The following is a 26,360-nucleotide window of genomic DNA, read 5'->3' on the forward strand; positions in this document are numbered from 1 at the left end:
GAGAATGACAGATGTTGCCCGAATATGATACACTATATTCCTCTGCCTTTTTTGCCTGTATTCCTAAACATTACAATGTAAACCACGGCAGTAATAAATGTGACCAGTCTGCGGCAAGTAAGCATGACGTATCTTTGATCTTGCCGATTGACAGGTAAATCTTGTCATGCTCCGCTTACCCAGGTAGACATCCTTAGCAACTGTTTATAGCGCCTTTAACGACGACCCTCGGTGTGTTAAATCAATCAAACAATCAAATCGATACACAGATTTGTTTAAGGATTTCCACAGCTATTGTAGAAAGTGTAATTGCGGAAAATGACAACGATAGCGTTCGGAGGGGGTCCGTCCCTTGATCAACGTCGAGGGTTCACCACTCTGAGAGACGGGACACACGTACCAGGGTAAGTTCATTTGACCCTGTCAATTTCGCTTTTCAGCAGACAGAATTATCTTGATATCTTAGACTGATAAATCCATTCTAGATCTTTAAAGGATTAAATTATAATGAATGACTTTTAAATAGAATTAAATCATAAATAAAAGATCAAAGAAAGTTCATTGCCCTAGTTAATGACAATACAAGAAATGTGAAACTATTTATAGCAGTAAAATTAATGAGTTTAATTTTCTCTTCAATACAATGTTGTATTTTTTTTCTTAGAATAATTTGATTAAGTATAAATTTACAAACAAATGCACTTTTTAAGACATTTTTGTAGAATGTTTAGATCTATATATGCTGCTTTCTCCTTGATTCGAGCGTCTTAAATCTTTTAGGGTTGTGCATATTTTTGTAAACCTGTTCAATTAAATAATTTTTGTTACAAAAATATTTGCATTTAACAATGGACAATAAGAATTACAATTTTATCATCTTTTATATGTATTTTTTTGCATGAGACTGAATGAGGTCAAACTCCGTGCATCATTTTAAAACTTTCTCATCGATTCGAGCCCTTTGTTTGGAAGGTCATTAAGTGTTAATGTTTGCATATTCTATTTCCATAAAGCAAATTTCTATCAAGATTGACTTCTTGTTCACTCGTTTCAACAGCCGAAATATGCTCAGGATTCTTTTAATTTGAAATTTGGGCTCACAATATTACTCACTATGTAATTTCCTTTTGAAATAAGCAATTTTTGATGCAAAAGATTAAAACAGGTATTTACGCATTTTTTCAGTGGTTTCATGACTAATATTTTCCAAAACTTTAAAATGTAAATGACAGAAGTTTCAGATGGAAGAACATGCTACTTGAGCATGAATTTTACTAAAACATAAGGGCTCGAATCGATGAGAAAGCTCGAATCGACGAGAAACAGGCATAATTGTGCAGAATTCAAACTGATCAACAGATATGAAATATAAAAGTTAATTGGTTTTGGGAGCCTTTTTTATAAATTGGTCAATACACATTTTTATCAGTTATATTTTTCTTCACATCACATTTTTTGTTTTTTTCCCCCTTTTTTTGCTCTGTTGATAAAGAATGGTTTTCAACATAGTTTTAGAACATTCTCATATTTTACATATGGTATAATAATGATTGTACTTTTAGAATTAAGCAGATTGCCAAACAATCTAATAGATGTGGTATCATGGCTCCTAGAGCTGGAGTTAATCTTCCAGGGTATATAATTCACCAGGCATAAGGTGCTAAAACCCTTGGTAGCAAGGGAATGTTCTGTGCCTTTCTTCCTCATGATAAATCTACTCATCTGACAAAAATCAAAATGTTGCCTAGCAATAATTGAAATAGTTTTCAATTTAAACATTACATTCATGAATTTTGGTTTAGCTGGTGTTACACAAAAATACTGTAATGTTAGTAGACCTGTACAATTTTATTCTACATTTTATGTACTCTTAAAATTACTTTAAACAACATTTCAGCTGTCAAGACAAGTATTTTTCGTTATGGCCTAAGGTTCTGTTTTGTCAAATGTTGATGCAGAGTGCTACACTTTTGAATATTAATGTTACTGATACCAGTATATACTTTTGAATTAAGTCTTGATTCAATGTACTTTCAAATGTTTAAAGACTGTCAGTAGGTTTATTTCAAATTGCTTTCATGTGCAGACTTCAAAGTCATGAGACTAGGGCTATAGGTGAGGGCTCTTTAAGTATCACCCTCTAACACTCACTCGTTTTTTTTTTCTCTGCAATTTTTAGCTTGACTTTTCAAAGAATAATTAGATCTATTGCACTCACCCTTTCATCAGTATCTGTGTCCCCATCCACATTCCAATTGGTTAAGCTGGTACATGTATCACAGTAACAGTTTTCGGAAATGGATTGAAGCTTAACACACTTAACAGATCTTGTTACTCCGTTTTGCATTTTTACAAATTTCTGTACCTATTTTGACACAGCATTTTTTTGTTTAGTTTTTGCACGTAAGCAGATGTTTAGTTAACCACAAGTGGGAATAGACTGAAACTTCACAAACCTGTTAATTTGATGATCTGACATGCAATGCATGGGTTTTATAGCTCTATTTTGCACTTTTACAAAGTTACTCCCCTTGTCTGACCTAGCAATTTTTTGTTATTTTAACTGGTATTTCAGTTACTTGTTTTGTGATGGATTAAAACTTCAAACTTTCTCACTGTGATAAACTGACATGCAGTTATACTAAGGTTCGACAACTCTGCTTAAGCTTTTCACCAAGTTACGCCATACTTTTGGTCTTTCGTATTAAGTTGTTTAGATCTTTTAGTGATAAGGCTTATGTATAGTAGAGCATTGCTGTCCACAGCTTTCGCAGCACATACTTCTGTTCATAATCTTTAGCAGAATTATTACACTTACATCTTAAAAGTGTGTTACACTTATGACATACTTCGGTTCATATCCATTGATACAGTGTAGCATACATGTAAAACTAAAGTATGTTACACTTGTAACATGCCTTCGTTTATCATTTTTGATACTATTACTTAAGATTTAAGTAAATTACACTTGTTACATTGGTTCATAACCTTTGGAAGCATGTACTTAAGACTAAAGTATCTAAGTTTTGTTACAGTTATGACATAACTGTGTTAGCCTTAATCCTATTTGGGGTAGATTCATAAAAGACTGAGTCTAAGGTATGTTTCACTTCCAATGACTTCAAAGTGTGCATTATTTATTTCCTTCACTCTGAACCTTTGAAAGATTTGAGTTTTACTCATAAATAAAGTTAATATAGTCTCTTCCATTTACATGTTCTAGACAGAACAGTGAGTGTGGAAAGGAGGAGACTGCTTTATAAATAAAATCAAAATATTAAAGCTTTCTTGATTTGTTTTAAATAATGGTTTCGCATGTTTAGAAGGAAAAGGGATATTTAATAAGTGGGGTGTGTGGGATAATTAAATGATGAAAGACTCAGAATAACATTAGCTGGTATGAAAATGAAAATAATAAGAAAATCAGCATGATTTCAAAGATGGTTTTGACTGAATTTTCACTCTGGCACTAAATGATTGGTTGCTGTGTGGTCACTTCTTGTTTAACTAAAAGCGATGTCCATAGAAATAAACCAGGAAAATATTTGAAGATAATTTATTGTAATCATGGAGTTAAATACAACAGCAGTTGGTATTAACCTTTATCCTGCTAAATTTCTAAAATGGACTGGTACATTATACCATTTATTATTTGAAGGGGTGTTCACTGAAAATTTACTGACAGATTTACAAACAGTGTAGACCATGATCGCACATCAGGCAGATCTTGGTCTGTGCTGGTCAGAAAGTCAGAATATTTGCCGCCAGCAGGCTAAAGGTTAAAAGAATGTCCAACTAAAAGTTAATATTTATAATTTATTTTTAATACTTCACACTTTTGAATCCTGGCTGTGATGAAAGAGAAAAAAAAGTTACAATAATTTTGTTTAACTTGAACATTACAAACTATAATTGACTCCTCAAGTTCTGAATCATTCTTGACATGAAATCAATGAAAATAATTACTCTTTATTTCTGAATTGTTATTTAGATGAAAACAAGGAAAATGATTAATTAATTTTAACTTTGTACTTAACAATCATTATTTAAATGAAAACAGACTTTGTATTCACATACTAAGCTTTTTGTTTAGGATGCGGGTTATGTAGTTTGTTTGCTGTAGGTTCTTGGTTTAGTTTAAACTTTTATTTTTCTGTTTTCGCTGCATTTGTAAAAGGTTTTTTAGTTTTATCGTGCATATTTTCAGATATCGGGGATATTGCCCACAGATTAAGTACCGTGTTGGTAAAACCTATGGAACAGACACACATGAACTTGCTAAGGTAAGATTTTTTTTATTTGCTTGTTGTCTTAAATTAATCGTACAATTCTTTATTTGCTCTGTTGCCGCAACATATAGCCAGACATGATAAATATGATATTAATAACACCAAAAATACAAGGTCTGTACACCATAGAAATACCGTATTCCCCATTCCCCAGTACAAATGCCTCCTTCCATCCTGCAGTGAAAAAATTGGATCTCTCACGAAATTACATGTACAAGCAATATTACAAACATTTAAAAGGCAAAATCTTAAATTCTGCAATTTTATACATTCTTCTAAGTAATTTTCTACCTTTTTTTTTGTGGAAATTTTGAAGTAATGTCGGTAAAAAAGTAGATTGTTGCAATTTAGTTACATGTATAATTATGTAATAAAACTTTTTGACCTTTTTCAAAGAAAGGATATTCATTGCAGAGTTTGGGATTATGTAATTATGTACCTGCCAAAAATATAAAACAAAAATCTTCAAAGCGTTAAAGAGATATCGGTATATAAAGATTTTTAATCTAAAGTTGAAAATATCTTGACCAATAAATTACGTCATTTCTTAAACATTCGTAACATTGGATTAGCTATAAATTCTATACTTTATAGAATGAAAGTATTAAAGAAACTGTGAAAGCCAATATACTTGCATAACAGCGCTTTAAATTCTCCGTAAAAATTGCAATTTGTTTGAATCTATTATACAAATAAAGCGCGAGTTTTAAAGGTGAAACCCATTTGGTTATACTTTGAATACATTAATCAGTTTTCCAAATATATGCCTTTTAAAGAAATCTGAAATGTTGACGCCTCAAATCCTAAAATTTGTTTGCAGTTGCTTAAATATTGTGATTTTTCAATTTACAAGTGAATAGCATATACAGAAGGTGGTAAAGACTAAAAGTACAATGTATATATGTAAAATTGACTGGTTCACAGACATTTGGTAAACATGAATAGACTTTTATGTTTTTATCTAGCTGGCTTATGGATGTTCAATGGTTCTACACAATTTCCCTTCCCCCTCCTCTCTCCCCCCATCCCTCCACTGCCGCCCAAATCCCCATGCCTGAAGTAATGCTAAGTTGGGCAGCTGGGAGGTCTTCCAGTTGAAAAGTCATATGATCTACATAAACAAAACAGGATTGATTTAATTGTACAAAAAGTTTGGAAATCTCATTATAGAAGACATTGTTTTAAAGTCCCATAAGGATTTAAATTTTATGTTAAAAACGAAAAAGCTGTCAAAATAGATGCTATGCACAGTTATAATGGTCAAAATGGTTGCCATTTTTTCATACTGTATATGAATGTTTACCGTTTAGAGCCATAAAGGGAGGTAACCAAAACAATAAATTCAAATAAACTTTCTATTGTATTCATCAATATTCAAATCTTAGACATTTATTAGAGATAACAATTATTGAAAACAAGATTTAACGGAAAATTAATAGCTTTTGTATTCATGGCAGAAAATATGGCAGCCACATTTCAAATCAAGGCATTATGAACATTTAACAGAATAATACGGTCTTGCTAATACACGTTTACTCTATTGTTGATAGGACCAAGTGGTTAAGATTGCTGACTTCAAATCACTTGCCCCTCAACAATGTGGGTTCGAGCCGCATTCGAGGTGTTGAATTCTTCATGTGAGGAAGCCATTCAGCTGGCTTACGGAAGGTCGGTGGTTCTACCCAGGTGCCTGCCCATGATGAAATAATGCACGGAGGGACACCTGGGGTCAAAGCTGGAATGTTGCCATATGATCTGAATTGTGACGGTGCGACGTTAAACTTCACAAACACAAAACAAAACTCACTTGTAAAACCCCACCCCACCTCCCTAAGCACACACCCTGCCCAATCATTGAAAACTACAGTAAATTAAGATCACTTTTTTGCTAGAATACAGTTTTAAACCATATTACAGTAGAAATGTTATTTGAATACCATTATATATTATTCTTATTGCATATCATGCTCTAAAAACAGGAACCATAAAAATCATAAAATCTCTTAAGAAACCCCTTAAGATGTTTAATCTACAATTGATGAAAGATTATATCGGAAAACATATAGGTGTCACTGTATTGGTAAGGAGACTATATTGATCGGTGAAGTATTGTCAAGTTGGTAAATAATATTTGGCTTTGTACAGATCTTTATTGTTTGTATGATGGTCGTGATTGAACGATTGGAAGGCGAAAGATTTATATCATCATTTTATATTAAATTTTAAACGGTTCATATGACGGGGTTAAGTATTGAAAGGCAGTAAAAAAATTCAAAAGCTGATGGTTTGTTAATGTTTTGTTAACATAGTAGCAATAAATAACAACAGCCGATATATAATTTCTGATCGTAAGGGGGCACAACTTATCGCAGTTTTAGCTTGTTGGAAAATGCTGTCGGCAAAACATTGGATTTTGTTTCCATAATGCCATATTGGACAGAGAATAGCAACAATGTCCTCTAGACAAAATTATTTTTGTTATTCTAAACACAATACAAATTTCTCATGCACAGTTCTTTATTTTTTTCCATCTGTAAACAGACTTACTTTGATAAAGCAAAATATTATAAAAAAAAAAAAAAAAAAAAAAAAAAAAAAAAAAAAAAAAAAAAAAAAAAGAATATTTCTATCTCAAGACTGTTTAAAATTTATACTTGAATAATGTGTGATTAAAAAGAAATCTTCTGTAATTTATAATAAATCCAATCCCGTCACTTTATTTGCTTTTTCGGTAGTTGAAAGCTCAGTGCTGTATTTACCCAGCGTGTTGTGCCTTGTCATCATATATACTTATCTCAAATTTTCAAGAGGGTTCGCGAAGATGTTTTAAATAAATGGTGTCAGCCTGTAGTGCTTTTATAGATCCTCATTATCTTGGCTTCGAGGGTATATTGATATTGGAGATTATCTTATTTATCAGGACTGTTACGAGCTTCAAAATAAAATACCTGGTTTATTCAGTGAAAGTATATTTGGTAAATTGGTTAAACCCTATGTTTGATAACATAAATAAGAAAGATTTAATGAAATGTATACAGTGATCCCTCGGTATAAACGAATGCTTTGCTTTGGTGACGCAAGAGGTTTTGACAATGTAAATAAAGATTGAAAAGTTCTGCTGAGTGAAATCCCTTTTAACTGGAAATCCTGGAATGTCAGATCCTGCTTAAATGAACAATTGTTGTCTTCATCTAGAATAAGTTTTTTCTTATTACGAATAGCCTCCAAACTCAAAACCCACAAAGGTTAACATTTCATTTGTTCCTAAGACTTGTCAGTTTAGAGACTGTATTCAGAGTGAACTTATTTGTAATTTTTGTATCATAGAAAAGAGTCAGTATTTATTTATAATAATCATACTGTCAGTCTATATGTTAGTTATAGTTGTAGTTTGAGCCACTTTTTATGGAATTGTTGCAAATGGCTAAGCTTGCAAATGCTACAGTGGTCCAGGCTGACACTCTTTCAGCCATTCATAGTCTTGCCTTGTCTTCATATTCTTTGTACAATGTAGTACACTGTCTAAATGAAGAAGAGATATTTATGTTTGTATTTCAAGTTGATTTACTATTATTATTTATGTTTTGTGTATTTCAGTCACGTATACATGTCCATCCATCAAATGCCGTCACCCCCGGCCAAGGGGTACAACTTGTAGAACTACGCAATACACTGCCAAAATCAACGGGTGATAATAAATACACAGAACAAATGGTGCCAGGATATACAGGTATAGTATTACCTCTGTTAAGTGACACCTCTGTTAAATGACACATCTGCTAACTGACACCCCTGTTAAATGACACGTCTGCGAACTGACTACTGGTACTATGTTAAATGACACCTTTGGTAACTGGCACCTCTGTTAAATGACACATCTTTTAACCAAAACCTCCGCTAACTGACACCTTTGTTAAATGACACCTCTTAACTGACACCTCTATTATAAACTAACACCTCTGTTTACCTACAGCTCTATTAAATGACAGCTAGGTAAACTGCCAACCAGCACCTCTGTTAACTGTAGAATAAACACCTCATTATAATGGCAGCCTGTCTAGAGAAAACTGTTCGGAAAATTATATGCATTGTTGTACAGAGGTTGTTTTTTTGTGGCAAGTTTAGGGAACAGTAAAACAGGACATATTATTATTTGAGTAGTTCTTATCTTCACCAAACTTGGTCACAATGGTTATGGTCAAAATATCTCGAACAAGTTGGAAAACCATTTGGGTCCTCAAAGTATTTCTTCAGTTATGGCCCTTGAATTACTCAGAATTGTGAAAATTGACAGTGTATGCTCTCTAACATGAGCAGTTCTTATCCAGTATTTGCCAGATATGATCACAATGTCATAAGTTAAAATTGCAAGGATTGACGGTGTCCAATTAATAACTTATGAATAAGCAGTTCTTGTCCAATGATCACCAAACCTAAAAAGTTTATTGGCATATTATCTTTGTAAAGTTTGATAACCAGCCAGATAGTCTTTGTCACTCTTGAGTTATGGCCCTTGAATTAATTGAAAAACAGGACTGCACAGTAATAGAATATCATTAAAGTTGGAAGTAATTTGCTGTGACACAGTTTGCCACTCTTGTTCAATTTTGAATAAAAACACATTAACGACTATAAATTAAGTAAAAAGAAACATGAGCAGTTATTTTAGTAAAAGTTCCATCTTTAGAATAGGAAAGAAATACAAATACAGTGCCACGTACTTGGTAATAAACTGTTAAATTAAACCTGAAAGCAAAAAAAAATGTCTTTTCCCCAATACCAGGTATTTATAATGTCCAAGGGGAGTAAACAATAACAACTTTTGCATATGATTATAGCCCTCAAGAGTTTTCTCCCTTGCTTTAAAATTTGTACGGTAATGCTTTAGCTATATATATGTGTGTGTAGCTATGTTATAAATCATTGAAGGTAAACCAAAGTTATTCCTGTTAAACTGAAGCAAGTGTAATTTTAATATTTCTTTTAAATATAATAAGAAAAAAATTCTGTTTACTACAATGGAAGTTAATTATGTTTGCGTTTCTTTTCCACAACAGGTTATATTCCAAGAATGACATTTAAATTTGGCGGTACATATAAAGAAGACTGTGACGTATGTATCGATGAATACATGACAAACAGATCAAACCATGACCAGCGGCAACGTGACTTGTTCCGCCAAGTAAGCTCAATACCAAGATTAACAGCAACGTCACATGACCCTTCAGTGAAAGAGAAACTTGACCGTTATAGAGATACTCATCCGTCTAGACCTTTATTAATGGGTAATGTTTTTGTTCTTGTAACAGTAACTACAAAAATTTACTTTCTAGATATCATAAAAAAGATACAAGCTTTTCAGTATTTTAGGGAATATACAGTTTTAAACTCCACCTAAATGAGAAAGGTTGTGCTGTGGTCAAGGCAGTTCTAGTTAACTGCAATGTCAAGAAATGCTGTTTGAATCGAAAGTAAGGCATATTTCAAATGAATCACAGAATTAATGCCTTTTCTGTGACAAGATTTTCACATTTTTTGGAAGTCTTACCTTTAACTTAAGTTTCTGTGTAAAATGCTACATCCAAATGTTTTTCTTAAGGATGATTTTCAAAAACTTTTCTTCAAAGCTGACATCCAAATATTCTTCTTTGATAATATCTCAATTAATTATGAAAATTATAACATTTCAGAGGACAAGCGACCTCTGACAGAGCCACCTATACCGGGATACAATGGCTATATACCTAGAATAAAACCCACTGAGCTTGGGCTCGGACATCGGTACCATGTGGCATGTGACAATGGATTTAGCCAGTTTGTACGGGAAACTGCGAGACAGTCTGAGAGATTGACCGGAACCTTGCCAAAAGCATTAGAAAAGTAGGTTGATAAAGTTGAGTCACATTTTACTCACACCCCACAAGATACAAAATATATGGGTATTTATTGATGTTTGGTCTGTCTGCCCATAATTCCTTTGCAAAGACATATCCAGAACAGTAAGTAAACTTTAAAATAACAACACATAAAGGACTTTCATAAAAGTAGCGTCAATAAAAATTATTGTTTACCTCCACAGAATTTTATTCAGGTCACTAGGGTCAAGATAGTTGACTTCAAATTCTTTCTGTGCATCTGTTGGTCTTTCCATGAATCAGAGAGGCATCATGGGATATTAATCACATTCAGTGATAGCTCTAGTTTAAAATAAAAAAGATTTAGTAAAACAGAATTTTAAGAGTTTTAAAGGCGATTTTACTGAATTATCTAATTAGGTTTATCTTAAGCCTTACCCTGCTAAATTTCTATAATGAATTTGGACAGTTCCATTGACTGTTTAAAGGGTGCTTATCGAAATAAGATACTGACTGTAATGGTGAACATTGTAGATCATGATCAGACTGCGTGGATGTGCAGGCTGATCATGATCTACACTGGCTGAAAGGCAGAATCAATCAGGTCTATCATGACAAGGGTTAAAAGAGAGCCAAAAGTTTGATTAAAGACTTCTTTTTTTTTTTATTGGGTAAAAGTCCTTTCCATTATAGCAACTGACCATTTTTCTGTACTTATGCAACTTTTTGTTTTGATTTTTGGAGCACACTAGGGACATAAGTTGTAACAATTTCTTGTTTGTAAGTGGTACAGTCATGCCTTCTTTTAAAGAAAGAAATAGCTAGTAGAGTTGGAAAATGTTAACAGAAAAGTTGAAGTACTGTTATAACTTAGACATTTAAAACTAAAAAGAAAAACTATATGTATCATCATAAATATACCCCCACAAAACAAAGTTTGGGGAACGAAGTTGGGGGCGGGGTGTATATAGGAGTGAGCTTGTCGGTCCGTTGGTTTTCATGGTTTCCGGATGATAACTCAATAAAGGCTTGACTGATTTAAATAATTTTTGGTACACAGGTGTAACATCAGAAAATACTGGTCAAGTTTGACTTTGGGGTCAGTAGGTCAAAGGTCAAGGTCACAATGACTTGAAACAGTTAACTTGAAACATGATAACTTTAGAACGCTTGGGTCTAAGATCATAATCTTTTGTACACAGGTGTAACATGATAAAATACAGGTCAGAGTCGACTTTGGGGTCAGCCGGTCAAAGGTCAAGGTCACAGTTACCCTGAACAGTAAAATGGTTTCCTGATGATAACTTGAGCATAGGCCTAGTATCATAAATTTTGATTCACAGGTGTAACATCATGAAATACAGGTCAGTAGGTCAAAGGTCAAGGTCACAATGACTCTGAACAGTTAAATGGCTTCTGGATGATAACTTGAGAACACTTGGGTCTAGGATCATAATTTTTTGTACAGAGGTGTAACATGATAAAGTACAGGTCAATTTTGACTATGAAGTTAGTAGGTCAAAGGTCAAGGTCACAATGACACAAAATAGTTAAACAGTTTCCGGATGATAACTTGAGAACGCTTGGGCCTAGGATCATGAAAATCGATAGGGAGGTTGGTTATGACCAGCAGATGACCCCTTATAATTTTAAGTCAGTAGGTCACAGGTCAAGGTCACAGTGACCTGGAACATTTTAAACGTTTTTCAGACAATAACTTCAGAACACTTTGGACTAGGATCACGAAACTTAATAGAGAGGTTGGCCATGACCAACAGATGACCCCTATTTATTTTCAGTTCCAAAGGTCAGAGTGACCCAGAACACTTAAACCTTTTCCGGACAATAACTTGAGAACGCTTGGACCGAGGATTATTAAACTTAAAAGGAAGGTTGATCATGACCAGCAAATAACCTGTATTGATTTTGAGGTCAGTAGGTCAAAGGTCAAGCAAGTTCACCTTTGACATTGGCTTAGGTCTGTGACAAGACCATATTGTTGGGGTATAATTCGTCAGTCTTGTGACATCTCTAGTTATGTATGTGTAATTGAAAGGAGAATGGTGCCATTCTACCTGGAGTTATATCAATTACATTTTATTAATATTCACTTATATTACATTATATTAAGAGAGCATTTATATATGGTGGTAAACTTGTGTTATTTCTAATTAATGAATTTCTCAATAAAAGACATGCGTCATTGACAATTGTGACAAAATCGCACTTTAACTAATGTAATTTCAGAGTCATTTCAACACATCTAAAATATCTTATTATGTTATATGAGAAAGTAAGCAACTCATCTGAGTGGCCATAGGTATATATATCACATCTCAGGATCTTTCTTGTGCCATCTGTCTTAAGAGATGATGATAATAATGAAAATAATGATAATAATAATAATGATGATGATGACCATGACAGTGGTAGTAATAATAATTATAATATTAATGATAAGAAGGATAATGATAATAATCATAATAGAAATATCTTTATTAGTCCCCTACTGGTTGAAAACCAGTTTCGAGGACTATAGGAATGTGCTTTTCCTCATTCCGTCATTCCGTTTGTCCGCAATTTCGTGTCCAGTCCATAACACTTTTATCCATGAAGGGATTTTAATAATACTTGGCACAAATGTTCCCCATGATGAGACGATGTGTCAAGCGCAAAATCCGGACCCCTAGCTTAAAGGTCAAGGTCACAATTGGAGGTCAAAGGTCAATATGGCTTTTTTCCTGTCCGGTCCATAACTCTCCTATCCATGAAGGGATTTTAATATCAATTGGCACAATTGTACCTCATAATAAGACGATGTGTCTTGCACAACTTTCAGACCCCTAGCTCAAAGATCAAGGTCACACTTAGCAGTCAAATGTTAACATGGCATGAACAGGGTCTGTTTCCTGTCCGGTCAATAACTCTTTCATTCATTAAGGGATTTCAGTATTACTAGGCACAGATGTTCCCCATGATGATGCGCAAATCCAAGAGCCCTTGCTCAAAGGTCAAGGTCACCATTGGGGGTCAAATGTCAATAGGGCTTTTTTCCTGTCTGGTCCATAACTCTGCCATCCATGAAGGGATTTTGATATAACTTGGCAGAAAATGTACCCTATGATGAGACAACATGTCATGTGCAAAACCCAGACCCCTAGCTCAAAGGTCAAGGTCACAATTGGGGGCCAAAGGTCAATAGAGTTTTTTTCCTGTCCGGTCCAGAACTCTGTCATCCATCAAGGGATTACAATATTACTTGGCATAAATGTTCCCTTTGATGAGACAACATGTCATGCGCAAAACCCGGACCCCTAGCTCAAAGTCAAGGTCACAATTGGGGGCCAAATGTTAATAGGTTTTTTTTCTTGTCCGGTCCAGAACCTTGTTATCCATCAAGGGATTACAATATTACTTGGCATAAATGTTCTCCATGATGAGACGACGTGTCATGTGCAAAACCCAGACCCCTAGCTTAAAGATCAAGGTCACAATTGGAGGTCAAAGGTCAACAGGGCTTTTTCCTGTCCGGTCCATAACTCTCCCATCCATGAAAGGATTTTAATATCAATTGGCACAATTGTACCTCATAATAAGATGATGTGTCATGCAGTACTTTCAGACCCCTAGCTTACAGGTCAAGGTCACACTTAGCAGTCAAATGTTAACATGGCATGAACATGATCTATTTCCTGTCTGTCGTTCATTAAGGAATTTCAATATTACTTGGCACAGATGTTCCCCATGATGAGACAATGTGTCATGCGCAAATCCCAGAGCCCTTGCTCAAAGGTCAAGGTCACCATTGGGGGTCAAATGTCAATAGGGCTTTTTTCCTGTCTGGTCCTGCCATCCATGAAGGGATTTTGATATTACTTGGCACAAATGTCATGCGCAAAACCCGGACCCCTAGCTCAAAGATCAAGGTCACACTTCAAAGGTCAATAGGATTTTTGTCCTGTCCAGTCTATAATTTTGTCATGCAAAACAGGATTTAAATATCAGTTGGCACAAACATTCCCCTGGATGAGACAACATGTGCGCAAAGCCCCGGCTCTTGGTCTAAGGTCAAATTCAAGAATGACTTTGTCTGGAGCATTTCTTCTTTATGCATGGAGGGATTTTAATGTAACTTGGCACAAATGTTCACAACAATGAGATTAAATTGTCGTGCGCCAGAACCAGGTCCCTAGGTCTAAGGTCAAGGTCAAACTTAGAGGTTAAAGGTCAAATTCAAGAATCACTTTGTCCGGAGCATTTCTTCTTCATGCATGGAGGGATTTTGATGTAACTTGGCACAGATGTTCATCACCATAAGGCACACTTTTTTTAGAATTATGTCCCTTTGTTGTTACTATAAATAGATTATATTGTAACGTTTTTATTACTGGCCGTAGGAAAAAATCAAGACCACTTTTCTGTGGTACAACATGCATGGTACATCCAAATTTTAGGTGTATTTTGATCTATCTCTATCTGGTAAAGAGTTTTTTGTAGACTTATATTTTATAGATTTTTTTTTTAGGGTTAATTTCATTTTGTTGTTACTATAAATAACTTTTATGATAACTTTTTGTATAATTGGCCAAAAAAAATTCCAAATGAAAACAACTGTACGATTTTATATATGCAGATTTTAATCCAAGTGCTTTGTTATATTATATTGTATATAGTACAATATTGTTTATACATCATTGACAGATATCAATTCATTATGTTATACTGCAGTAGAGAAAATTAGGTGCCTTCCAGTAGGGGACTTTGTATTGCATGGCAATACTTCATTCACTTGTTTAAAGAATATAACACATAAAGAAATATATAGACAATTATATACATCTTATTTCAAATGTTTAACATAGAATAGAATGAAAAAGAAACAACATCATACATTTACCATGAAAAATGAAAATATCTATAGTCACTGAAACAGATGACCCAATTTACATACCACCATCACCCTCTACACATGATATACTCATCTATGCAATTTACGACAAAGGGGTTTCTCAATGTTTTAACAAAGTGCTGTCATGTGACTCCTTAGCATGCAAAGATAATATGATAAAGTGAAGATAAGTGAAATGGATTGTTCAGGGAATCAGCTTCATGACTCAGTTTATTTGCCGTTTCCAGACTTTTATTACCTTTCAGGTACTAATGGCATTTGCAAGATGGCATTTTGGGATATAAAGTGATCCCAAAGCATCTGCAAAACTTTGATTAGAAATTTTGATGACCAGTCTGTCAGATAGTGATGTATTTCAGACAAGAAAAAGTAAAAACGGAAAATTTATTGTGCAACAAAATCATTCTTCTGATATCACTTGTTCTGTAAAATACTATTTAGAAATGTACTTCTTGAACATACTGTTTAGAAATGTACATCTTGAACATTGCTTTAAAAAAAACATTTCAGACTATTTATGTTGCGAATGTTTATTAGACTAAGTATATTATTCCAAAGGTTTATGAGATGCCATGTATTTTAAAAACACAGTTTTTCACATGTGGTATTTTGGCAAACACTGGAGGGGACTATAGGTATGCCCTTAATCCATTGATCTGTCTGTCCGTCCGTCTGCAAATCTGGATCCTGCAGTTAATCAAAAAGTATTCAAGCTAGGTTCATAAAACTTTGTGTGTATATAGAGGGCAATATGTAGAGTATGCAATTACATGACTTGTGCTTGTAGGTCAAAAATCAAGGTCAATATTGAAGGTCAAGTAAAAAAATTTTTTGCTCCATATCTTTTATATGCATTAATTGATGGATTATCTGAGCGCTACACAAAAACTTTCCCCATGATGAGACGACGTGTCTACACATGATCTATGCTTTTCAGTTAAAGGTCACAGTCACTGTTTGAAGGTCAAGTAAAAAGATTGTTTCTGCTCCATTACTTATAATTCTGTTGAAGGATTTTTGATTACTAAGTACGCAGAAATGTTTCCCACGATTACTAGTAACCTATAAAATACATGCATTATTTCACTTGTCCTGTGAGGTCCTCTCATTATGCCAAATACATGTGTGAAATTTGACAGCATTTGGCCTAGCAGTTCTTGAAAAAAACCTTCTTACATTTAAAACTTATGTGATGTGGACATCAACACTGACAAAAGATTGACGAGAATAGCTCTACTGTTTGAAAACTTTCAAAATGTTGAGCTAAAAAGAAAACATGTGTAATTAATCCGAGGATAACTTCTATGTTATGGATAAAAAAAGAGATGAGAAATGTTGTTTTCTTTGTAATCAGAAGAAGAGTATTTTTGTACCATATTTGATGAAATTGATCAGTATATCATTTTACAACAAAACGGACAGGTACTCCTAACATGAGACCCGATACTACAGATATTAGGATTGGTTCTCAAAGGAGCTGACCTTTAACCCTTGCATCTTTGTTATTATGCCTGAAAGAATTCCTGATATAGAAGAATACAATGTATATTGTTGTTTGCAAAATAAAAAAAAAAGGGACCTAAAATTCACTTATTGTTTGCGAAGAATTTTAGGAAGAGGGTGTGAGAATAATTTCTAAGAAATAATGATGAAAATAGATATGTTTAAACAACTTCTTTGTTATACATACTATTTTTGCGTTATAACACACTCCCACAGTTAATTGTTATATTGTTCAATTTGTTAAGCCGCAAAAAATTCAGTCTCTTAAGTGCCGCTAGAATTAGACAATAAAAAAGTGTGGGCAGACTAATACAAAGTGTAAATCTCTGTTAGCAAGGTAATTATATTTTAGTGTCAAACAGAAGGTTGGCTCTGTCAAACCCTGAAAAAAGCTGTTAGTTGAAATGCTATCTGAAATTTTGCTTGCGTAATACACTGTAAATATAATAAAGCGACGAAACTGGTACAATAGTTTGCCACCTAACGACAAAACTCGTATTCTTCAAAAATGATGAAGTGCCAAGGATATACTGGGGTATGTGCTAACACATATAGAGTCAATGGTATATTGCATCGGTCAGACAAACACCTTCAATTTTTATGCATGATAAATCAGATGAGAAAACTCCCAAATTTCAAAACTTGGCAAATGCTGAGATAAAATTTAAGGATAGACAGCTTGTTTAACCCTTAGCCTGCTGCAGGCGAATTTAACAGCCTTTGCAAACAGCTCGGAACCAGATCAGACGCCGATTAAATCGGCGTCTGATCAGGTTCCAAGCTGTTTGCTACTCTGGCAATATTTCTTCCAATTTTGGAGCAAATTGAATGAACTTTACAATTTTAGCAGACGACATTTCCAGCAGACGACAATTTATCTAGCATGCTAAAGGTTAATATATAACATATTGACTGTTGTGTGTATGTAATTTATAGTCATGACAGATTGGTCATCTGGGTGACTGCTTTAGACAAGTATCCAGCTTTTCTGTCATTGTTTAAGGTAAAGAATACAACACATAGCCCTCGGTAAGAGGTTATAAAAATAGATTTGGAGACCAGTCTTTGATTGCAGCTTTGCCATTGGTCAATTTCAAATATATGCTCAAAAACAACCAATCAGTTGCTTCAGTTTTTAGACTGGTCTCAAAACTCTGACAGTTTCACAACCATGAGCCAGAGTTTCATTACCCTTAAGATTTGACCATAGATAGGACTGGTAGGGAACCTTTTTAGCTCACCTGTCACAAAGTGACATGTGAGCTTTTGTGATCGCGCGGTGTCCGTCGTCCGTGCGTCCGTGCATCCGTAAACTTTTGCTTGTGACCACTCTAGAGGTCACATTTTTCATGGGATCTTTATGAAAGTTGGTCAGAATGTTCATCTTGATGATATCTAGGTCAAGTTCGAAACTGGGTCACGTGCCATCAAAAACTAGGTCAGTAGGTCTAAAAATAGAAAAACCTTGTGACCTCTCTAGAGGCCATATATTTCACAAGATCTTCATGAAAATTGGTCAGAATGTTCACCTTGATGATATCTAGGTCAAGTTCGAAACTGGGTCACGTGGGTCAAAAACTAGGTCAGTAGGTCTAAAAATAGAAAAACCTTGTGACCTCTCTAGAGGCCATATTTTTCATGAGATCTTCATGAATATTGGTCAGAATGTTCATCTTGATGATATCTAGGTCAGGTTCGAAACTGGGTCACGTAGCATCAAAAACTAGGTCAGTAGGTCTAAAAATAGAAAAACCTTGTGACCTCTCTAGAGGCCATATTTCTCAATGCATCTTCATGAAAATTGGTCAGAATGTTCATCTTGATGATATCTAGGTCAAGTTCGAAACTGGGTCACGTGGGGTTAAAAACTAGGTCAGTAGATCTAAAAATAGAAAAACCTTGTGACCTCTCTAGAGGCCATATTTTCCATGAGATCTTCATGAATATTGGTCAGAATGTTCACCTTGATGATATCTAGGTCAAGTTTGAAACTGGGTCATGTGGGGTCAAAAACTAGGTCAGTAGATCTAAAAATAGAAAAACCTTGTGACCTCTCTAGTGGCCATATTTCTCAATGGATCTTCATGAAAATTGGTCAGAATGTTCACCTTGATGATATCTAGGTCGAGTTTGAAACTGGGTCATGTGCGGTCAAAAACTAGGTCAGTAGGTCTAAAAATAGGAAAACCTTGTGACCTCTCTAGAGGCGATATTTTTCAATGGATCTTCATGAAAATTGGTCAGAATGTTTACCTTGAAGATATCTAGGTCAAGTTCGAAACTGGGTCACGTGGGGTTAAAAACTAGGTCAGTAGATCTAAAAATAGAAAAACCTTGTGACCTCTCTAGAGGCCATATTTTTCATGAGATCTTCATGAATATTGGTCAGAAAATTCATCTTGATGATATCTAAGTCAGGTTCAAAACTGGGTCATGTGGGGTCAAAATCTAGGTCAGTAGATCTAAAAATAGAAAAAACCTTGTGACCTCTCTAGAGGCCATATTTCTCAATGGATCGTCATGAAAATTGGTGAGAATGTTCAGCTTGATGATATCTAGGTCAGGTTCGTAACTGGGTCATGTGCCTTCAAAAACTAGGTCAGTAGGTCGAAAAATAGAAAAACCTTGTGACCTCTCTAGAGGCCATATTTTTCACGAGATCTTCATGAAAATTGGTGAGAATGTTCAACCTGATGATATCTAGGTCAGGTTTAAAAGTGGGTCACGTGCCTTCAAAAACTAGGTCATTAGGTCATATAATAGAAAAACCTTGTGACCTCTCTAGAGGCAATGTTTTTCAATGGATCTTCATGAAAATTGGTCAGAATTTTTTATCTTGATGATATCTAGGTCACATGTGCTCATAAAACTAGGTCACTATGTCAGATAATAGAAATAACGATGTCATACTCAGTTGAACACTGGGTCATGTGGAGATAGGTGAGCGATTCAGGACCATCATGGTCCTCTTGTTTTACTAAAAGGAAACTTAATTCTGTCGTCTGGTCTGCTTTAAAATTCTTCCATTCTTGTTTTTAGAATTCCACGGGAACAGCTACAAAGTGCACCTGCAGCCTATAATAGAAGACTTTACCAAACAGACGGCATGATTCCAAAATACACGGGATACATTCCACGTAAGTTGCAATCTTCTAGCAGAAATTAGAATTTTATGTTTATCTGTTGTCCGTATAATCTCATCATATTTCAGTCAAAGTAAGGAAAACTGTTTACATATTTGGGTGTTCTCTGTTGTCTGCATACATTGTCTTTTGACTATATTTACAGCAGAAAACATGTTTCCATTAATAATCTTTTGTATGCAAATGCCCTGAGGTATTAGGTGGGCCGGTGGTCTAGTGGTGTCAGTCCAGAGGTCCGAGGTTCGAATCCCAGTCTAGGCACTGGAAATTTATGAGTTGCCCTTGAGTGCCTCTCACATAACTAAGAGGCCGGTACTGGTTCTTCCCTGGAAAGACGACTTCATGTGCTACACTGGGCACATTAAAGAACCCGACTATTTGTTAAGAGCTAGGCTAAGTTAGCCGGACAGGTCTGTATCTAAAAAGGATTTCTCTCTATCTGTTCTAGGGGCTTTATCACACTCCATCCCTCTGGTTAGATTGTTCTGTGTCTGTACTAGTAGAGAAGATGAATTTCGCGCCCTGTGTGCTAAATGTAAAGCACCTTTGATCGTGTTTATCTTGAAAAGGGTGCTACATAAATCTGGTATAATAATAGTAATAATTATAATAACCTCACATATATATATTTTACATTTACAGAAAAACGATTTGTGTTTGGAAACACGTACGGAGACACTACCAGAACTTTAGAAGTCTGTAGCCACCCCGCAACTTCATTCGGGGAACATATCCAACAGAAAGAAGGAATCTAGAAATTTATGTCATCGGCAATGAGTTTTCTTCAGAGTGCTGTGTCTGACCTGATTAGTGTCTTGAGAGATGACGATAGCTTCAGAAAGAAAAAAAAAACACTATGAATGTAAAATGTACTTATTGGTCTGTAGGTAAGGATCATTCAGCAGTTAAAGACAGTTTTCTCTTGAACAGTTGTGGCATCAGATTCAACCACAAAGAGTATATTTGCTGATTATGCGTATTTGCAAGTTGGCTAAAAACACTTCAAGCAGAGGATTTATTATAGGTGATAATTTGTTTAAGGTAGTGGGCCTGCAATGACTCTTAGCATCGTCCATTCAATTACCTGTTCTCCATATGCCATTTGAGTCGTACCATGAGAAAACCAACATTGTGCGTTTGCGACCAGCATGGATCCAGTCCAGCCTGCGCTTCCGCGCAGTCTGGTCAGGACCCATGCTATTTGCTTTCAAAGCCTGTTGCAATTAGAAAAACTGTTTGCGAACAACATGGATCCTGACCAGACTGTGCGGCTGTGCACTCTGGATCCATGTTGGTCGCAAACGCACAATATTGTTTCCTCATGGTGTGGCTCATTAAGCATTCTGGGGTTGTTATGGTTGAAAAATGCCAAAATAATATATGAAGAATACATTATTGCATGGAAATTGCCGAGCATCATTACCAGTTCGCTACCTTAACAGAAAATTTCAAGGGTTTTAAATGTAGTTTTCCTACAACGGATGAAGAAAAAAAAGGGAAAAAAACTTTTAGTATAGATGGAAAAATGACATATTACATGATATTTATGATTTTACCGTAAGACTGTTTTTACAAGGTGCTCTAATTTGTAGAGCCCATCTTATATTTTAATTGAAAATTCAACTACTTTATGTGTTTTCTCTCAGACTGACTGATTGGTTTAATACGGCATAGGATATTATAGTCATAATTAGGAGTAAAAAATGAATATAAGAATGTTTGAATGGACTTATCATGGTGAAAAAAATGCATGTGTTTAATATAATATGAGCCGTGCCATGAGAAAACCAACATAGTGGGTTTGCGACCAGCAAGGATCCTGACCAGACTGCGCGGATGCACAGGCTGGTCTGGATCCATGCTGGTCGCAAACCCACTATGTTGGTTTTCTCATGGCGAGGTATTATATATTAAACAGTTTGAAGATTGAATGATGTGCTAAGATATACCCAAACCTCATCAGGAATGTATAGACATGTAACTTGTAGAAAATTGAAAGTTGTTTTCATTTTTCTGTTGAATGTTGTAGTGCTAATTATGAAAAAAATATGTTGTGATGAAAAAAAATGGAATGGGATTAACAGAGAGTGATCATAACTCATTGAATGTAAAGAACACCTTAGTATAGTTGTCCCCTTATCTCATTTCATAAGAAATAATTTTGTTGTGTTAGACAAGCTGATTTGATGCATTTTTTGCCCAACTTTTAACAGAGAAAAGAAGTAAAATAGAACAGATCCTCTTACAAATTCCAGATTATGTGTTACAGTGTACCAAAACAGGTCAATAAAACACTGTGCATAGCAAAAATGCTTAAACAAAGTTGTATAATGATTACAAGGTCCTTTTCTTAATGCATCGACTAAAATAGCACTACAAAAAATTCTGACTTTTCCCCGCAGCTATGCAAACCTCACATTGACTCAATGCTTTGTTAAGCTACCCTGTATTTCTGTGGGGTTGGTTCATCAAGGGAGTTATACAATTGACAAAATAAATGCATTATGGTCGGAATCTCTCATCTCTCATTAATGCATTAAGGTTTTTACGACTTTCGGATATTTTTTCAATCTATGGTATGCCATAATGGCACATTGAGAGAGAAGAATTTAAACTGTATTGTAATATTATAGATATGTTTGGTCTTTATTTTTTCCACCATTCCATAATACTAAATCAAAATTTACGATGCATAACTTGTATTTTGTTCATGATGTATTTTTGTGTTGATTATATGAAAGAATTTTACACAAGCTGTAAGGAGCATTTTGCATATATCTGTGATATTAGTACACATTAGTACATATAAATTTCTTTCTGCAGAAAGTACAGGTTTAACATTGTTATTGACATCAAAGTGAAGTCAAGTTTTGACATAAAAATGACATGTTAAGTGGATTCTGTCGGCCCTTGAACAATTGTATATACACAGACCAAATATGGTACCCCCATGCCAGAAAGTTCCAACTTTTAAAAAATGATATCTAATGAAATTTTATGACACCATACTGTAAAAGTTGAATTTTGAAATTTTAATTTTTTTTGGCATAAATTCTTTCAGAAGTTGTTGAAGGTGTTTTATTCATTTTATTTTGAATTTTATTTTTCAAATTGTTAAGCTTTAGCCTGCTGGCAGTAAGTGATCTTGCCCAGTGCAGACCAAGATCAGCCTGCACTGTTTGCTATTCAGTCAGTAAACTTTCATTGAACACCCCTTTGAATAATAAATGGTATTGCCCAAATTGAATGACGGACCAGTCCATTTTAGAAATTTAGCAGGGTTAAGGTTTAAGCTTGCAGTTTCCGAAGAATGCATTTTATATGTATATGTAATATATTCTTTATTGTATAGATTAGAATTATTGTTTTTCAGAGCTCATTAGACTCATAGAGACTGCCATGTAATGAAAGCTTTCCTTAACCCTTAGCCTGCTGCAGGCGAATTTAACAGCCTTTGCAAACAGCTTGGAACCAGATCAGACGCCGATTAAATCGGCGTCTGATCAGGTTCCAAGCTGTTTGCTACTCTGACAATATTTATTCCAGTTTTGGAGCAAATTGAATGAACTTTACAATTTAAGCAGACAACATTCCCAGCAGACGACAGTTTATCTAGCATGCTAAAGGTTAAAGTTCCTTTAAGGTTGGGACGAAAATTGTTTATAAATAAAGTTTTTGATAAAGTGTTAAATTTTTAGACCCTTTACCTACCAAAATTTTGTTCATAGTCCTATAGATCTTCTCTTGTCTTAACACACTCTGCATAGAAGTAAATGCTCAAAAATTGCCAGTTGACTATGTGCTTCCCTAGTTAATTGGCCAGTTCCCTGAGTTGATGAATTATCTGTAATAAATAAGTTTTAAATAAAAACATATCGTAGTCAATGAGTAAACTACTGCACTGTGGATCTCACCTTTTTTTTTTGTAAATTTTGAGACGCAAAAGTTTCATCTTTAGTGTTAATATATGCGATAGGTTAAATGCACTAGGTTCACATAATTATTTGAAATTTTTTGTAAAACTTTTAAAACTGAAAAGGAGTAGAAAATTTGTATGTTATATAGTGTTTTATGTGTTGATAATAAAAATTAAGTGATGTTGTGCTAAAATATAGCCATATAGTTTATTTATACGCAAAACCTTTTGTTTACAAAATAATATTTACCAGAAATTGTGTTATTCATATTTTAACAAAACTATTAAATTTGTTGGTTAGTTGATGTTTTGATATTTAATGCACTCAAAATTTTAGAATTACCAATTGCTCAATTTAGAACATGTTGAATTGAACTTGTATTTGAATTAATGGTTCTGTTTGTTTGTTAAACTATATGTTACACATTAATGAACCATGTTTGTGTATACAGCTTTCTCGGCTTATAACATGTCCAATCACTGATCTCTTTGTAGATATTTTTATACATGAAAGATGATATTGTTGGAAAATTTCAGCACCCAGCTGTAACACGGCTGTTTAAGAACCGGCTTTCAACATTTCCACACATTTACAGAAGAACCTGCTTTAAGTGTTTCTACACCTTCAAAAAGGAACCTTTGGTCACTCCAGCACTTCATGTGTACTTAAGATTTAATGCATTTCTTATATGGTGAAGTGCTTATTTTCCATATTGGTAAACTGTCATTGTGGAGACACCTATAGTTTAATGCCATACATATGCCCCTTCAATCACCCTGGCTATGACTTTAATTTCCATCAGTTTAGTGCTACTTTTAGCTTTTCATTAAAATATTGTTTCAAGTTTTTGACAACACTATACTTAAATATTTTTTAATTATCTCTTAATGATAAGCTGTTTGCGATATATAGAACATTCTTTTCTTTCACATTATATGCTTTCTGTGATTTTCTCCATTTTTTTCTTTTATACTAATAGTCACTCTTTAATGTCTGAGATGGAGGTAACAGAATAAAATTTATGTCAATAAATACTACCAAGATTTTCAGTTACTGCAAATTTTAATTGACATGAATTTTATATCTGCTGAAGATTTAAGAAGATTATTTAATTTTTTCTTTTTATTTCTATAGTTACTCTTTAATGTGTGTTATAATAATTATAAGATTAGGAGTTTTATAAATTTTGTTGTTTACTGCTGTGATATTTAAGAAATAAATTGTGATTATCTGGCTTTAAAGTACAATAATTATATTTTTCCTTTAAATCTTTCTTTTTATTTACAAATAAAGTCACTTTTTTATTCTTTAAACTTCGGAGTTAAATAAATATAAGTCTAGACTTGGGATGGCTGTGATTTTCATATATTAAGTAATCAGTGGTTTTCATGTTTATAGGTACAAAACATTCTATTTCTTTAAAAAATATTGTGTTTTTTTATTTACATAGTCACTCTTTAATGTATGATTATTATAAATTTAGTTTTGATTGTAAATAAAGGAAATACTGTTCTGCTGTACTTCTCAAATTGGACAGTTGGTGTCTTTATTCTGAAAGACTTGACACCCTTCTTACATATCAGCTCTGTCTGATTTATTGCATGTATCATTGAACTAATAAATGTTAAGAAACATTCTGTTTGTACAGATTGTTGTTATTGTATCCAAAATATACTAATAGGTCTTTTCATGCCATGCATTTTCATAGAAGAAAATTTGAAAAACGTATTTGCCATAGATTGTGTCATGATTGATTTATCTCTAAACGACTGCATGTATTGTGTAAGTTGCAAAAAATAACATTAGTTCAAAAGGATTTACATTTGCGGTATTCAACACAAAAATCTGTTGCATATTGTTGCATATATCTGTCAGATTGTTGCATATTGTCCGTTTTTAATATTGTCATGGAAACAAAAAGAAATTTGCCCTTACTATTTAACATTAGTTACTACAAACTTCAAACCCAGCATAAATATTAATTAAAAGCACCTCTTATAAATTACGGTTACATTAACAACAGAAGTGATCATGAAAGTCATCACCTGTGGCAGATAACAAAAAAAGACTTGAATGGAACACTTCTTGTGACCTTTTTTTGGAAAAAACAGAATGGGTTTCAAAACCACTGAGAGACCCTGCAGGCTCATGGTATTGTAAAAAAGGCGCTACACTGGATATAAACTTGCATGGCCACGACCGGACGTGATGAAAGTGGTGAACAGAACAACTTCTGTAACTGGTAGAAGAATTCCTGCATTGGATGTATTGCCTTTGTCTGCCACCAAGCATATATTATTGTTACTTACAGCAGGCTCACTGATTCACTTTATGAAATTTCGAACCTTCAACTAGAGGAAACAATAGACCGTATGTGTGAAACAACTTGCCAGTATGGAATGAATAAATGAACCTGTAGCTGTTAAAGACCTTGATTTTTTATTTGAAAATTACGCTCGCAATTATTTCAAATTTACATCTGTGGGTTTTATATAACAACATCGATTTTACAGTTGTAGATTTTAGTTTACAGCTGTAAAACCACCGTAAGACAGTTCTGAGATATACAAATAAGAAACAGCTGTAGAACCACTGTATGACAATTTGAATTATACAAATAAGAAACAGCTGCAGAACAACTGTATAACAATTTGAATTATACAAATAAGAAACAGCTGCAGAACCACTGTTTGACAATTTGAATTATACAAATAAGAAACAGCTGCAGAACCACTGTAGACAAT

General features: G+C 34.2%; 1 protein-coding gene across 2 annotated transcripts; it reads left to right on the top strand.

Moving 5' to 3' along the window:
* On the top strand, positions 1–25,250 carry LOC123556077 (protein FAM166B-like). Of its 2 annotated transcripts, XM_045346674.2 has the most exons (8): positions 1–404; positions 1,563–1,634; positions 4,208–4,283; positions 7,887–8,019; positions 9,347–9,574; positions 9,980–10,169; positions 19,596–19,693; positions 20,342–25,250. In XM_045346674.2, exons 1-8 carry the CDS (start codon positions 319–321, stop codon positions 20,452–20,454), a joined length of 996 nt encoding a protein of 331 aa, XP_045202609.1. In that variant the 5' UTR covers positions 1–318; the 3' UTR covers positions 20,455–25,250. The 2 variants fall into 2 exon arrangements, with proteins under 2 accessions (XP_045202609.1, XP_045202617.1); XM_045346682.2 differs by lacking the exon at positions 1,563–1,634.
* Positions 25,251–26,360: the final 1,110 nt, after the last annotated feature.

The sequence above is a fragment of the Mercenaria mercenaria genome, chromosome 15, assembly GCF_021730395.1.
Source record: "Mercenaria mercenaria strain notata chromosome 15, MADL_Memer_1, whole genome shotgun sequence".
Lineage (NCBI taxonomy): Eukaryota > Metazoa > Mollusca > Bivalvia > Venerida > Veneridae > Mercenaria > Mercenaria mercenaria.

Bases quoted from the DNA above. Each gene is read 5' to 3' on its own strand.
- LOC123556077 (XM_045346674.2), top strand. From the start codon at position 319: ATGACAACGATAGCGTTCGGAGGGGGTCCGTCCCTTGATCAACGTCGA. The intron at 9,575-9,979 runs GTAATGTTTTTG...ATAACATTTCAG, and splicing joins GTCTAGACCTTTATTAATGG to AGGACAAGCGACCTCTGACA. The intron at 19,694-20,341 runs GTAAGTTGCAAT...TTACATTTACAG, and splicing joins ATACACGGGATACATTCCAC to AAAAACGATTTGTGTTTGGA.